The following is a 16,385-nucleotide window of genomic DNA, read 5'->3' as shown; positions in this document are numbered from 1 at the left end:
ATAAGACAGATTGGGTATAAACTCCCAGAACATTAAAAATAGACACCCTGTCTACTTCTAAGGTTAGGCTTAAAACTGTCCTTTTTTGATAAAGCTGATGGTTAAAGTGGCTTAGCTTATAGGCTGCTGGAGGACTTCAAGCCCACTTTTCCTCACTCTGCTTAATTCTCCTACTACTCTCCAATTTTGCATTATTTGCTGTTATTTCAGACCTCTCTCTGTTTCGTCTCTTTTTATTAGCTACATACAGCTATATTAGCTACAGCTGACCCGGCATTGTTTAGGGGGGGCCTTGTCTTTCACCCTGTCGCTCTCCTAGACGTAGCTATTGGCTGAGCTTTTTCTGCGACTAACTGTGTTCTTTCATCATTTAGACTTCAAAACTGACTCAGTGTTGATCTGCCAAGCTGTGTTTCTCTCTTACAGATTACGCTTATACTTTTTTCACATAGTCAGTGCTTCTGCGCTCTTTTTGTGTCTCTGTCCTGTCAAACCTCCAGTCGGTCATGGCCGATGGCCGTTCACACTGAGCCTGGTCCTGGTTTCGCTGGAAGTTTCTTCCTTTTAAAGGGATGTTTTCCTAGCATGGCCAGTCCAACTAACTTTTGCCTCTCTTCGACACGCCTGAAGTTAGTCTGGAACTGCTCCCACTGAGGGCTTCTTCTGGGGCGGGGTTCACAGACACAAAGTAAACCAATCAGAGAAACTGCGGACGTGACGTAAAAAAACGGCACAATCAGACTTCCGCTGTCAACATTTTACAATATAATTCAATATGGAGAGCTGTGGTCGAGCGGAGATGACGGTGTGACTACAAATGCTCCATAGCAGCGGCCATCTTAGAGACTTAGATTTAGACTTAGACAAACTTTATTGTCATTTTGTATGCACAGAGTGCGTACAGAACGAAATTTTATTTGCATACAGCTTAAGAATTTCAGTGAATTGCAGTGGATTCCAGAATAAAGTAGCTTTGCAGGATAATAAAGTAACTTAGCAGGATAATAAAATAACTTTGCAGGAAAAATTAAGTAACTTTGCAGGATAATAAAATAACTTTGCAGGATAAATGAAGTAACTTTGCAGGATAATAAAATAACTTTGCAGGATAAATGAAGTAACTTTGCAGGATAATAAAATAACTTTGCAGGATAAATGAAGTAACTTTGCAGGATAATAAAATAACTTTGCAGGATAAATACAGTAACTTGTTTGTTTTGGCTGAGGGATTCTCGGGTGGTGCATGTCACACAACATATAAAGCCCGCCCACGCCTGTGATTGGTCGGTTTCAGGAAAGAGGGCTCTATGGAAGCAGTCCCAGACTCACTTCGCTGTATAGCAAAGCAAAAGCGAAACTGAGTCTGGCTGCCCAGGCTAGAAGTTTTCCTCTCCACTGTCGCTACATGCATACTTGGCTTGAGGGATTGCTGCAAAGTCAACGACACAATGCCGGCAACTGTCCACTGTGGCTTCAGGCTCATTGAGGAGGAGTGAATGCTGCAATTTTCTGGGTCTGAAGCTCTAAAGCTTTTTAACAAATTTACACAATGAACTGAACTTCACTGCATTGCTTCATAACTGGGATTAGTTTTAAGTCTTGAATTGACGACATACTGAATTCACAGCACATGTCGTCTCAAGTGTTTGAGATGTGTTGTGAATTGGTGGTATATAAGTAAACTAAATTTAATTGCCTTGAACTACAAGGAAGATTAAAATCTGATTAGAAAATGTAAATAACTTTTTTTTTCTTCAGATATTTGAACAGAGTTTGCAATGACACTCATTCCCAGATCCAAACCCATTAGAGACCCTCCGTAAAACCTTCCTGAAACCACAAATGAAGCTTCTAAAGTTCAGATCCAAAAACAGCGACTGTTCAGGCTTTTATTTTGTAGCAGACGCCGGAAACGCAAAGACAGCCTCTTATTACAGTAAAATGACTGCAGCCTGAAGCTGCTGCTGTGTCTCAGCTTGTGTGTGTGTGTGTGTGTGTGTGTCCTTGAATTGTTGCCTTTTTTAAATTTTTTTGGGATAATCAAAATTGGGATAATTACTCAAATGAATGTAGGACGTTAGAATGTCCTGATCCTGATAGAAAAATGTATTTGTGCACATATGAATCTTCTTTCTGCTTCTTCTTCCCTGGGACCTGTGTGTCTCTGCCGGGTAACAGAGCCTGTGGGAGCGGGCAGCAGGCCTCAGGGAACCGGGGAGCAGATGGGAGGTTTCAGCGGGAGAACAACAGAAACGATGATGAGATCAACAGGTTTGATCTGATCAGAGACTTCATTACAACACAAACAGGAAGCACATAAGGATTCATAAATATTAAGTATAAAAAGGACATTGATACCACCTGTACTTTTTGCAACACTTACTCAGAATCTGGACAATATTTATAACAAATTTTAACTTTATTTCAAGGATGTTTTATTTGAAATCACAAAATATACAAAATAACTTTCTGACCCTTTCTTTTTATGCAATCTTTTGCTACTGTTGGCCAAGTTTTATATCCACAAATGTAAGACTGTTATGATTAAACCCTCATGTATCTCTTTTTTAAAGAAGGTAACAACTTATTTTTCTATGTTGTCTGCCTCCAATAACAAACAAGCTATTAAAACTTTGTCTTTATGTTCTAAATTTAAAATATTTAGGTAATCTCCATATATGCTGTTATGTACAGCTTTACCTTATTACTATTACTATTCTTTTTTTATTTATTTTTTGTTCAAACCCATGGTGACTGTTCAATGTTCACTGTACTTCTTGATTTATGCTATTTCTCGTTGTATGTTATAAAGAATATTCTAATAAAGTTATATTTAACGCTTCACAAATAACACGGTTTAGTTTGTCATCAGTTCTGGGCCGTGGGCAGGATAGCCCGCATATTACAGTAAACATGTGTAGAAGGTTTTCAGCTTTCGGTTTTTCCTCTCTATCTGTTTTATGTGCTATATCAGTGTCCACCTTAATATTCTGTACATGTACGTCTGCTGGAGCAACTGAAACTGTTTTGATCTCTCTGGGGCAGTTTAAGCATATTTGATAAAAAAAAAAAAAAAAATAAATAAATAAATAAATAAATAAATAAATATATATATATATATATATATATATATATATATATATATATATATATATATATATATATATATATATATATATATATATATATATATATGTGTGTGTGTGTGTGTGTGTGTGTGTGTGAGACGAGACTTATATAACTTTTCATATATATATATATAATTTCAAGCAGGTGTTGTGCGCAATTCTGTTCCCCTGTGAAAATCTGTTCCCCCTGTCTCGGGAGCGCGCTTTGCAGCCGTTTTCACGGCGCTTCTAATTGATTTCTCGGTAAAACAACTCCTATAATCATTTCAAGGTTGTAACATTCAGTTTAAGCGGCAGCTGATTACAAAACTGTAAAATAAAAATAAATAAACGAGGTCTTCTTACGCTGTTTTGTGTTATAATCGGTCTTTTTCCAACTTTTGTCACTTTACCCTGACAAATAAAAGTAAGCCACCAAACACAGTATTCCAGCACGTAGTGTGTATTTATGATTTTACATTGCTGAAAAATGAGGATGGCTGATAGCAGGACACAAAAAATATGGCTGTTTCTCAGTTCTCGTGAATTGAGAAACAGCCTAAGACTTCCTGAAAAGACGACAGTGCAGACTTCCCAGTAAATCCTGTTGTAATGTACAATATGACAGTTTACTGGATTAAAGAAAGTTCTAGTATGCTACATGCTATCACACATAATTTTTGAGAATTTGGAAACATTTGCTCTTTATTTCCCAAAGTTTTCGGGGGAGGAGAGGAGATAATGGATATTTCAGATGTCTGAAAGACCCCGTTTATTTATTTTTATTTTACAATTTTGTAAACAGCTGCCGATAAGACTAAATGTTACAACCTTGAAGTGATTATAGGAGTTGTTCTACTGAGAAATCAATTACAAGCGCCGTGAAAACGGCTGCAAAGCGCGCTCCCGACACAGGGGGAACATAATTGCGCACAACACCTGTTCTTGTGTTTTTACTCTGCCTTTTAGATGCTAAGATAGTGATTTAGGATTACTGTGTAGTTATTAGACGCCTCTCTTGTAAATGAGACCACCTGTCAATGAAAAGGATTACCTGTTTAAATGAATATCAATTTGTTTTGATTTTTGTTTAATTTTTTTTTTGGAGAGAAGTATTTTTAAAGGTATTTTGAACATAAACGTTAGGATTCTAAATAGGTTTTGGCAGGCCGTCTTGTCGCAGCAGACATGGCAGAGACGACAGAGGATCCCTTACCCAGGACAGACTGCTATGGATGGGCTGTGCAGAACAAGCTGCAGGCTTTTACCCTTCTAGGGGTCCTCATAGGTAATTCTTTTTATATATATATATATATATTTGCGGCTGAACAGTGTTGTTGCTATAGGTGAAAATGAGGCTAACGGTTAAACACATTAAGTTTAAACTAAATAAGCTGAATTTATTACAATTTAATATGTTGATGAAGTGTCGACCAAGTTTTAATATTCTCTGTAATGTCACTTCTAACGTTGATAAAATGTAAAAGTTTCAGTAAACAGCTGTTAAGTCAGTTACAGCTAAACGTTAAGTGTCAACTAACGGCTGATAAAATGTAGCCTAGCTTGTTTAAAAACTGCAACCCTTAAACTCTTAAAACCACATTATTCTGCGCTAATATCGGGATATTTCTAATCCAGTTTGTGATTTGTGAAAGTTTCCGCTGATAATAAAATGCTGTCATTCTTTTATTTTCAATTATAACGTCAGCGTATGTGTTGTTATGTCAGTTACAGCAGAAATGTTAATTAAATCAAACGTACCCTAGATTTTAATATCAGCTTGTTGCTAGACGTTAATAAAAAAATGCAGCCTACATTTTAATAATAACAGTAAGGTCAGTTACTGTCAGCGGTTAATAACATGTAGGATAACATTTTAATATTTTCTCTACTGCCAGATGCTGCTAAATGTTAATTAAGAAATATGTATCGTTAGATAGCCTAACATTTTATATCAGTTATAACAGCAGAGAAATGTAACCTGTGATTTAATAACAACGATATTGTTGGTTACTTTTAGCGGTTAACAACGAAATGTATGTTTTCATATTTTCTGTAACGTCAGATACGTATCCACCGTATTTTCAACAGAAATACGGACACTTTTTTTTAATATCAACTTTATTGATCAGAACATTAATTATATGTTCAAGTAGGAATCTCCACTTTGCATTTTTACAAAAAAGAGAAAATAATATAGTTACATACAGGAGATCAGCTTAACTTGTGCAAGGCAAAGGAAAATAAATTAATTAATTAATTAACAGGCATTTACATTAAAGCCAATGGAAGCATACAAAACCAATCTCCAAAAGTATAAATACATATAACGTATGTAGGTTTTAAAATCAACAATTAACAGAGACAGACCAATTTCAGCAACGAGACAATTCTTGGGTCATGTTAAATTTAGCATTTTGTCGAGTCAAAGCCCAAGGAATTGTGACATGTCACTACACATTTTTTGTATATGTCCATATTCGTCGGCTAACAAAGATAAAGATGAATAGAAGATTTTGAGTTTGTTTTTGAAACCTATTAATGAAGGTTTTTGATTTTTCCATTTACATACATGTATATGCATGATATCTTCCCATACTCATGACAATATTGACCATGTCAGATATATCCTTCGCAATGTCATTTATGTATTTTAATATTTGATTTATATCAAAAGGTGTTATATTTTCTATTTTGGTACTCAATCAAATATGCAGGTTCTGCCAAAAATGACCTGTGACTCTACACGAATAGAAGAGATGTTCAATAGTTTCAGGTTCTTTAAGTCAAAAAACGCAGGCATCAACCTGAAATCCAAATCTTTTCTTAAGAGTTTCTGGAAATACAGACACAGTGAGTTGACGTTTTTTGTGTGAGACTTCCGGTCGGTCACTTCCTGTCACTGGTTAGCTAGCTGAAAAGCGGCTAATGCAACCAGACTTTGTACCAAATTATTCGTCATTGTGACTTGGAGGAAGACTGGAATCGTTTGTACGATTAGAGGTTGTCATAACAACAGGTGTAAAAGAAAGGTTTACGTGGAGCAGGAGTGTTTTAATCATCGACCGCGTACAAGAGCTTAACTTAAATCCTTAAATCCTTCACCCCTAGCCGAAGAATGAGGAATCCCTTGGCCTGTGGATACTAGCTTTAAATTTGAGGAAACCACCGAATCGACCGTATGGAGCATGGATAAAAGTGGAAGAAATTATTATAGTGTACAGAAATGTATTAATGCCAAGGGTGTGATTAGAAAGAATCGATGAGAGGAGACTATTTTTACAAGACTAAGATTTGATCATACTGGGTTTAATAAAACATTATTTTTATTAAAGAAAAGTGAAATAGATGAATGTATAGAATGTAAAGTAATAGAAAATGTAGAACATGTTGTATTATATTGTAGGAAATATGATGAAGGAAGGAGAAGATTGAAACAAAAGACAAGACAAATAGGAAGGGAATGGAATTTGAAAGGTTTAATAGAAACAACAGGAGAGGGGATAAAGGAAATACAGAAAGCTGTTATAAAATATCTTAAGAATATAGGATATACCATAATATTTTAAACTTTGTACGTATATATGTATATATATATATATATATATATATATGTGTATATATATATATACGTCAATAACGCTTCACAAATATATGTATGTATGTATGTATGTATGTATGTATGTATATATATATATATATATATATATATATATATATATATATATATATATATATATATATATATATATATATATATATATATATATATATATATATATATATATATATATATAATTAAGTAATCATCACATTGATATGGCTCATGCTACATACTCCAGTGGCTGTATGCACCCAAAAGTCAAGGTTGCAATCTGCCATTAAACAAAAAGAAGAAGAAGAAGAATCGACCGTATGTTTGTTCTTTTAATTTCGTGGACAAAAGACTGACAGAAGGTAAAATAAGGATTAATATTGGTGACTCGTTTTTATTCTTCACTCGTCATCTTGAATTCAGCTGCGCTACGTCCTCGTCTCTCTTGAGTTTGGGAGAAGCTGTCTGTTTTGTTGTGTGTTGTTCCAAATTGAAATGTTAGGTGTCATTATTACTTATTTCTCCTTTAATGTAAAGTTCAGGCAATTAAAAATGAAGTTAGTATATTGTTGCACGGTTTATTGATTTAAGTAACTCTGTTCACTAAGTCAAACAAATGTTATTAATTACACAAATTTCAAACCTTTATATTTGTTAATTATGATTATTTTCTGCCTACAGCTAATGAAAACAACATTAAAAATTAGAATATTGCACCAGGCCAATTAAAATAAAAATTTTCAACACAGGTATGTAGGCTGAATTAAAAATATGTTTAAAACCCACTGAAGCTTGCTATTTCCAAAAGGTACTTGGTTATTGAATATATCTGGATTCTCTGTAGAGGATAACGTCAATGTAAAAGGGCGGTTGTCCTACTATTCTACTATTACTGCGAACCTTGTTTTATTTGCTAATAATTTCCACTTGTTATACTTTTACAGCATTAGGGTAAAATGTTTCCTAAAGATAAAAACTGAAAATCCTAAATAAAGACTCTGAGGCGCTCCCAGTGATTTCTCACTGCTGTTTCAGATGCTGTTTTAGATCTTCATGTCTTGTAAGTTTCCACTAATATTTATGTTTTTTGTTTTTAATGCATATCTGCTGTGTTGGTTCCTTTCTGCCTTGTAGGGTTAGGAGTTGGTCTAATATTGAAGTTCACTCTACATCTGACCGAAGCCCAAGAGGAAAACCTGACCATCCCCGGGGATCTGCTTCTAAGCATGCTTCAGATGTTTACAGTCCCTCTCATTGTGACTAGCGTCATTGCAGGCAAGCAGAATATGAAAACTTGATCCGTTTACCTATATTATAGTTATAGAAATAGATTTAAATGGCTCGTAATTACCTTTTTTGTGGATATTTAGCTAAAATGTTGCTTAATTATTCCTGTATATACCTCTTTAAAAACTAGTTGATGTTAGACTCTTCTGATATTCCTAAAATGTATTTCTTATGCCTTTAAAAGTGATAGAAAATGACCACTTTAGACATGTAGGCTTTTGTTAGGAAACAGTTTATGTTTATATCACTGCTCAGGGACCAGATTAACTTTCCTGATCTTCTGGTTTGGTTGTTTTCTCAGGCGTTACTGGATTGAGCGTCAAAATGTCCAAGAACATAGCTATGTACACAGGACTGTACATCCTTACAACCACCTTTCTGAGTGTGATTACTGGTAACTTAGTCATGGCTAGCAGTTTCTTTTAAGAGATTTCTGAGGACACCAATACTCTGTATTTATGCGTTATTGCTTTTGATATCCTGCCCGGGACGCTGTGTTGCAGGAGTGATTCTGGTGCTCGCTTTCCAACCTGGTGCGGCAGATATCACATTTACTGAGGAGGAGGACAAGGACAAACCGCCCTTTTCCATTGACGTTATCCTCATGGATCTTTTGAGGTGAGGGGAAATGTTTTTCTGACAGAACTCACCTGTTTCTGCTTATTCAGGTTATAATTTCCCTCCTTAGAGAACTCATAAATACAGGCCCAGTAACTCCTTAATATTATATTTTGAATACAGTGCCAACATCCCTCCATTCCCCCAGCCATCCATTTTCTGACATGTCTAACTCTTGTGGGGTCACTTTGTGGTGCTGCTGCCAGTCTATGGCAGTACAGTGCCAACAAATAAGAGAAATTAAAATCATGAAAAAACATTCAACTAATTGTGTGTCAACAATGGTGCATGTACTTCCGCGCAAGATAAGTGTTTTACCTATCAACGAGGAAAATTAAGAAAGACAATAGATTTTAATTGGGATTAAATGAGAAAATAAAGTACAATGAATGTAATGCAAAAATGGGCAGTGTAATACAGAACCAGGACTCATCCTATAAAGTGCTCTTAGATTAAAACTTATTTTTTGTCCTGCTTTGTTTGATGAAACCCCCCTAGAAACATCATAAATGTCTAACTTTCCTGAGGAAACTGAACAAAGTGATCATGACAAGTTTTGTTTTCCTGAGGAAGATTTACGAGGAGGAGCTCATTAAAAGAAAGATCCTCAAAGTCTGCAGAACTTCTGCAAATTATTTTAGATAAAGAGACTTTAACGCTGCTGTTCAGAGTAAATATGTTTGAATTACGGCAGATCTTACAGACTGAACGTGGGATCAACTCTCATATCTTTTCTTGCTTTTGCATTTTTCATGTTTTAATTTGTTCAAAGAGGTTTACTGTTTTAGTTTGTTACGAATTATGAGATAACAAGCCGTTACCAGGGAAAGGAAGGACGTCTGGCACGCATAAACACATGGACAGTTATCTTCCCTGAAGCCGAGCTCTCAGTCTAATGGTGACGTGGGGTAATTGACCAATCCTGAGCCGGCTCTGCTCATATAAGCTGCCGTGGCCGAGGGCTGGACACTCTCTGGCGTCCGTAAATCTACCCGTCTCGCATTGTTGTGTATGAGAGTCCAGTGCTGAAGCTGTAAACGTCCCACTGCCTTTTAGATTAAATATGTTGAAACATAGTTTCTATTTCAAGAGTCTTTTTATTACTACAAAAGTCTACAAACTGAGAACGCCACATTATTCAGGCAAAGAAGCTAGGGAGACCGCAACTGGAGGCGGTCAATTATTAACAGAATCTGCCTGTCAAATGATGCTCTGTTATTATGCTAAGTTTTTTTTCAGCATTTCCATTCATCAACCTGTGACTTTGTTAAAGTATCACCTGTAGCTTAGGTACATTTTTTTACTACATGATTGCATATTGGGCTCACGGAGGAGAGACTGCAGAGATTGCTTATATGTAATATCATGCTTCAAACGTTTTAATTTGAAATGTCATTTTTATGATTACTATAACTATGATTTTACTCTGACTGGCCTGCCGCATGTGCACAAAATAAAGGGGAGTACCAGCACCTATTTTTATCACCAATTTACCACTGTGAAGGTCTTTATAATATCTGACCTTGGTGAGTTCCATCCATCTTTGTTTACGATGATGTATGAAACTCTAGTGAAATCTAATGTTCTCATGTTTTGTGTCTTTGCTTGGCAAGCTCAGTTTCTGAGGGACTTTGCTTTTACTCCCATAGGAACACGATTCCCCATAGCTTCATTCAGGCTTGCTACCAGCAGGTACGTTTTAATTCAGGTCCACAGCTCCGACTTCCCATGTTATGTTTAGAAAGTGAACTTTTTGTATTTTTCTCCTCCCAGTACAAGACTGAGATAGTTCTGGTCCAGTTAGCAGAAGATGACCCGTCCTATGATCCAGCAACAGTGAGTATTTTCTTCTGGTCTTTGCTCTTGATATACAGCACCTTCTAAAAAAAGGTTCATGGCCGTTGAGCTTTGTCACACATTTACAAATTACAACCACAAACCTCAACGTTTTTTGTTTGGATTTTAAGTGATCGACCAACAAAAAAACAGCCCTTAATTGTGAAGAGAAAGGAAAAGACCAATCTGCCTAACAATTCTCACTTTTGGATAAGTCAACCTTTGTTAGAGTGTGGGAGGAAGCCAGAGTACCCGGTAAGAGCCCTGACATGCACAGGGAGAACAGGCACAGTCCATGCAGGAAGACCCCATGTTGGGATTCAAACCAAGGATGTTTCTCTGCAAGGCAGATACACCCCCCCCACCCGAGTTGGCTCTTTGTAAAACAACCTTTTACTGAAGTTACAGCTGCGGCTCATTTTGAGCAGCTTTGCACACCTGGAACGTGATTTTTCTTTTTCGCCCATTCTTAAAAATTGCTCAGCATCAATCAGATTAAATGGTGAGTCTCTCTGGACATCTATTGTAACATGTAGTCCTGGATTTGACTAGGCCGTTCTAACACATCTTTGATCTGAACCTTTCCACTGGAGCCCAGCCTCTAACGGTTTTCATCCCAGACTTTCCTGGATTTAACTCCTTCCACCTTCCCATCAACTCTGACCCTGTCCCTGCTGAAGAAAAGCTAATTCTCACGCATGTGTATATTTGGATGAACAGGACTTTGTCGAAGGGGTTACAGAGTAAAGGTTACCGAAATTATAAAACACAGAATTGTTTAGATTTTTGTATGTAAGATTTGAGTTTTTTTTTAAACCACAAATGATTTTCTTTTCTCTTCACAATTATTCACTGCTTTGTGTTGGTCTTTCACAAAATAAATGGTGGTAAAATACAGTCATATTCAATAAATGAGTAACTTTTATATAGATTAACACAGACTGATGATATTTTGACTCCTTTATTTCTGTTAATTATGATCCCCCCCCCCATCAACTAATAAAAACACAGCATTTATGATGAAAATATTGCATCAAACCAATAAAACTAAGGAAAATGTTTCATGCAGAAATGGGGGCTTAATGAAAGTATGTTTAATACCGTTTTAAAGGTTATTGTAAGAGATTATGAGATTACAGAGACTGGACTGCAAAGTTGGTTGCCATGGAAACTACAGCTAAACGGACTCTGAAGGCACAGAGTCTGACATACTTGGATTGGACAGAATGACTGTTTATGGGAAAATGTGTCAGGAAGGACACGTCTGCATTACAGCATGATCTTCTCCACCAATGTGATGAAGGCAACGCTGATTTACTGTTACACGCCCCTGAATGGGTGGACACAATCTGTCCTATTTAATGTCTGTGTGAGAGAACACACAGGTTGTATTGTGTTGTTATGAGAACCCAGTACTGAAGCTGTAAACATCCCTCTGCCTTTTAGATTAAATATGGTAAAATATAGTTATGATTTGAAGAGTCTTTCTATTACTACAGAAGTCTACAATAGAAACGACACATTATCAGATAAAAGAACCTGTGGTGACCGCAAACAGGTCCGTTATTTAACATTGTTTTTTTTTCAAAAGGCAATTTTAAGCTGACAAACAAGCCTCTAAGAAATGCCTATTCTAGCTTATTGAATACATTAATACGTGAAATACATTAAAGTTTATGGGTATTTGTGTTTCTTGGTGTAGAACGGCACTCACATGCAACTGCTCGGCCACTACGTTAGTGGAGCCAACATGCTGGGACTGATCCTTTGGTCTTTCATCTTTGGCATGATGATATCGAGGATGGGAGACCGTGCAGAGATCGCCGTGGAGGCCATCAGAAGCCTGAACGAGGCCATAAGAATCATAGTCACCTGGATACTGTGGTACGATCAAACAATGCAACATTTCACTCTTTTACCGCATTATGCTCTTTATTAGTGTAGGTCAAACATACAGGCGAGTCACCAGTGACATGTGGTTTCAGTTCTTCTATTTACTTAGGATAGCTGTTTTCTTAACAGTCGTTTTTTTTTTTTTTTTTAGATAAGTTCGGACACCCTTCTTTTATTTAACCTTACTTTTGTTTTGTTTTTTTGTTTTTTGCATGATTTTTGTTTTAGGTACTTGCCCGTTGGAGTTCTGTTCCTGATCGCTGGCCACGTGGTTTCAGTTCAGGACTGGGAATCCGTGTTTAAACTCGGGAAGTTGGCTGGGGTGGTTTGTCTTGGGTAAGTCCACCGGCGCAGGATTTTCCTGTCAAGTTTTTTTCTTATTTTTTTTCAATAGATTCCAATCTTTGCATGGAAAATGACGTACGTAGGCTGATGATGGGTGATTCTTGCTGTTTTGTTTCTTCCTTTCTTCATTTCATGGCAGTAGTGCGAACATTTTATTTTATTAACTTTGAGCAATTTTACAATCATGTTTGCCTTAAAACATGATATTGGGGGGGGGGGGGGGGGGCAGCGGGGCAACCAGAATGGAGGATTGCCTGGCTTTGATAACGGTCAAAGATCCAATTAGGAAAACGACCCACTTCACCATCAACAGTACCCCTTTAAAACAAAGTACTATATGATTTCTTAACTGTACCCTTTTTCCCTTTAGGAGGGGATAAATAAAAAAATTCTCTTACCCGAGACCATTGATAAATAAATTTCACCAACTTGTTGTGTGGTCATTAATAAATGTATGAAGTCACATTTACTGCACAAAAAAATAGGAAAGCATAACTTAACATTCTTTAAATGTGTCTCTGCTTTAAGCTGTGGAGAGCCAACATGCACAAAGTTCCACTCAGTCAAGTTTATTACTCACAAGACCTCAAAGCGGGAGGAGGGGAATTCATTTTTCCATCTTCAGTCCAAACTTCTACTATATATTCCAAGTCAAGCTTATATTTCACACAAAGTTCTACTGTTTCATTCTCCCCACAGTAGTCACAACTCCCTGTATCATACTTTTGTATTTTAAAAAGTATAATAAAGTATAGTTATGCTCAAATCTTTCCAGGTTCCTACTTGTTTAATCCTATAAAAACATCTTCCTGTTCTTCCACATCTCATCATTTCTGCAATTCTATCCTCAGTTTTTGATTGACACTTTGTTTATTCTCTAATTTACATTTATGCACTTTAAAGTTCTTCCTCTATCGGGTTGGATTGCAGCCATTTGTGTTACATAGCGCCAACCAAGTGTGCAGGAGTGACACATGTCAATCATCGGGGGGGAGGGGGAGGGGGGGTCCATTGCAATTCCTCCCCTCCTCCAGTTTATGCTGCTATAGGCTTAGGCTACTGGAGGACATCAGGGCCTATTTTTCTCACTCTGCTGAGTTCTCCTACTGTTCTCCAATTTGCTTGTTTGTTTTAACTTTTAACTTTTTATTCTCTGTCGTGTTTCCCTTCATAGAAGGTACACCTGGTCTGGCGTTCTGTTAGCTGTGACATCATCCAGGGGAGGCAGATCATCCTCTATTACCATATAACATAGAAAGTACTCCTGGGTCAATGTGAGCTTCTGTGCTTTCTGTGTCTCTGCTCTGTCTTCTCTAAGCCCCAGTGGGTGGAGGCAGATGAGCGTTCACACTGAGCCTGGTTCTGGTTCTGCTGGAGGTTCTCCTCCCTGTTAAAGGGGAGTTTTCCTCTCCACTGTCGCTTCATGCATGCTCAGTATGAGGGATTGCTGCAAAGCCATCAACAATGCAGACGACTGTCCACTGTGGCTCTACGCTCTTTCAGGAGGAGTGAATGCTGCTTGGAGAGATTTAATGCAACCTGCTGGGTTTCCTTAGAGAGGAAACTTTCTGACCAATCTGATCCAATCTGTATAGAAAGTGCCCTGAGATGACATGTATCCTGAATTACTGCTGTATAAATAAAATTAAATTGAATTCGCTCTTAGAAGCATGAGGAGCTTCTCAACATATTGATGTGATGTCAGGATGCTTCACTGTTGGCGTTACAAAGAACGCGTAGTGTTCACCTTTTCCTTTGGGTCAGCCTAGTGTCAGCGTGTCGTTGCATGTGCCCAAGCTTTAACCTAAGTACTGATGTCTACGTGACAATTTGAATTTAGGAAAATTCAACTCAACTTAAGTAAACTCCCAAATGAGATTATTGAAATAAAAGTATATTTTTAAAAATAATTTGAGTAATTTGTTTTTATGAAACAGAAGGTAAGAAGATTATTAAAAAATGGAGATTTTATTTATAAGCTGTATCGCTCAGCCCTAATAGCATGTAGTATTAACGTGACAAAATGTGCGAAAGATCACGCTCGTCTTTAATACTGAGCATGATTTTGTCTCTTTCAGGCTCTTCTTGCACTCCTTTATCGTTCTTCCCCTGTTTTATTTCCTGTTTTCCAAACGGAATCCCTTCATAGTCTTCAAGATGGTGTCAAAAGCCTTGGTGACCGCACTTCTCATCGCATCCAGGTAAGATGTTCAGTTTGTTCATGGACAAAGTGCGAGACTTTTCTGGATTCCTCCTCCGAATGGCAGGGTGTGTTTTGTGCCAAAGCTCCGCCTCTCTGCCCGTGACCTTTCAATGCTGTGAAGAGAAAATGAAGGTGGACCAAAGAATCAGCCGCTTCATGCTGCCCATCGCCACCAGCATCAACATGAACGGAACCGCCCTCTACGAAGTGGTCGCCGCCATTTTCATTGCCCAGCTCAATGACATCGATCTGGAGATCGGTCAGATCCTCGCCATTGGGTGAGCAGCTTCCTATATGTCCCAGTGATTGAGAAAAGACGCGTGCTGGGATTGTTAAGAGGAAAGCTATTAAACGGTTGTGTGTTGTTGTTGAGGAAGAAATGCTCATGGAAGCTGTGCTTGATTTGCAGAGTGACTGCTTCCATTTCCAGCATTGGAGCTGCGGGGATCCCAGCAACAGGAGCAGTGACCACTCTGCTGATTTTGACAGCGGTGGGACTGCCGGCGCATGACGCCTCCCTCCTGGTGGTGATGGAGATGCTCCTGTAGGTTTAACTTGCTGGTCACTGCTTGCATTTAAAGGGTATTTTAACAATTAGACTATGTCGTTACTCTGGATGGAATTACACTGGTCTGCAATCAGAAAGCTTTGAGTTATTTTTGACCAGGAAATGTTTGTTTTTTTAACTCGGCTATAAAACGGGTGTTTTGGACCACCTGGTTTTTATCTGCACAAAGTAATCAGTTTCTGGGGAGACCCTGTGTAACATTGATTGGAGAAAACTTCCCTTCAAGACTGATGTCGTCCAAGGAGATCCTGAAATTCAGTATACCTGTGAGGGTTTTACATAGACCAGCCAAAGAGACGTTGATGAAATTTCAAAAATATATTCTTAATTTATTACAAAAATCCAAAAAATATTCAAAAATGATAAATTGGGGCCCAAAAACTGAGGTCAACATAACAAACTACAACTCAGGTAGTAACACAAAGAACTCAAGCACAAAACTGACCTAACAAACGAAACATGAGGGGGAACTTAAATAGTGGCTGATCAGACCACTGCTAATTCACACACAGGGGGTAGTTAAACACACGAACTTAAATACTGGTCAGCACATAACTAAATCTTTAAATTGGATAAATATTACTATTGAACTAAGTTACCAAAAAGATACATTAAAGAAATGGTAAAATTAAATAAACTAAAGGCAAAATTTCCCCTTCCCCTGGCAAATGGAACGACATACATATTTATTTCTAATCGGGCACTTAAAATACAACATAGCAGCTGACTGAAGTGCTTTACAAATATGAAAACACAGAACAACAATGAAACAGTAGGACAAATATGTGAAAATAGAAATTAAAACATCGCAAATGCAAGGAAAAAGTGCAATGTTAAGACATGTTAAGTCACTCGGGGTGAAAGCCACAGAGAAAAAACAAAGAGCTTGGCTGACCTTCAGCGAAGCTCATTCCACAATTTAGGAGCCAGAGC

At 37.5% G+C, this 16,385-nt stretch overlaps 1 protein-coding gene across 1 annotated transcript; it reads left to right on the top strand.

Annotated features, from left to right (window-relative positions):
- The first annotated feature begins 4,026 nt into the window (after nucleotides 1-4,026).
- On the top strand, nucleotides 4,027-15,432 carry LOC118556855 (excitatory amino acid transporter 3-like). The gene is made up of 11 exons (XM_036125370.1): nucleotides 4,027-4,395; nucleotides 7,837-7,977; nucleotides 8,291-8,383; nucleotides 8,493-8,607; nucleotides 10,257-10,299; nucleotides 10,381-10,443; nucleotides 12,146-12,327; nucleotides 12,565-12,672; nucleotides 14,760-14,882; nucleotides 14,968-15,162; nucleotides 15,294-15,432. Exons 1-11 carry the CDS (start codon nucleotides 4,296-4,298, stop codon nucleotides 15,430-15,432), a joined length of 1,302 nt encoding a protein of 433 aa, XP_035981263.1. The 5' UTR covers nucleotides 4,027-4,295.
- Nucleotides 15,433-16,385: the final 953 nt, after the last annotated feature.

Source organism: Fundulus heteroclitus, chromosome 2 (genome assembly GCF_011125445.2).
Source record: "Fundulus heteroclitus isolate FHET01 chromosome 2, MU-UCD_Fhet_4.1, whole genome shotgun sequence".
Classification (NCBI taxonomy): Eukaryota; Metazoa; Chordata; class Actinopteri; order Cyprinodontiformes; family Fundulidae; genus Fundulus; species Fundulus heteroclitus.
This window is presented reverse-complemented; position numbering and strand designations above follow the sequence as displayed.

Coding starts and splice junctions, on each gene's coding strand:
- LOC118556855 (XM_036125370.1), top strand. CDS start 4,296: ATGGCAGAGACGACAGAGGATCCCTTACCCAGGACAGACTGCTATGGA. Junction 8,384..8,492: donor CTTTCTGAGTGTGATTACTG/GTAACTTAGTCA, acceptor GCTGTGTTGCAG/GAGTGATTCTGGTGCTCGCT. Junction 12,328..12,564: donor ATAGTCACCTGGATACTGTG/GTACGATCAAAC, acceptor TTTTTGTTTTAG/GTACTTGCCCGTTGGAGTTC.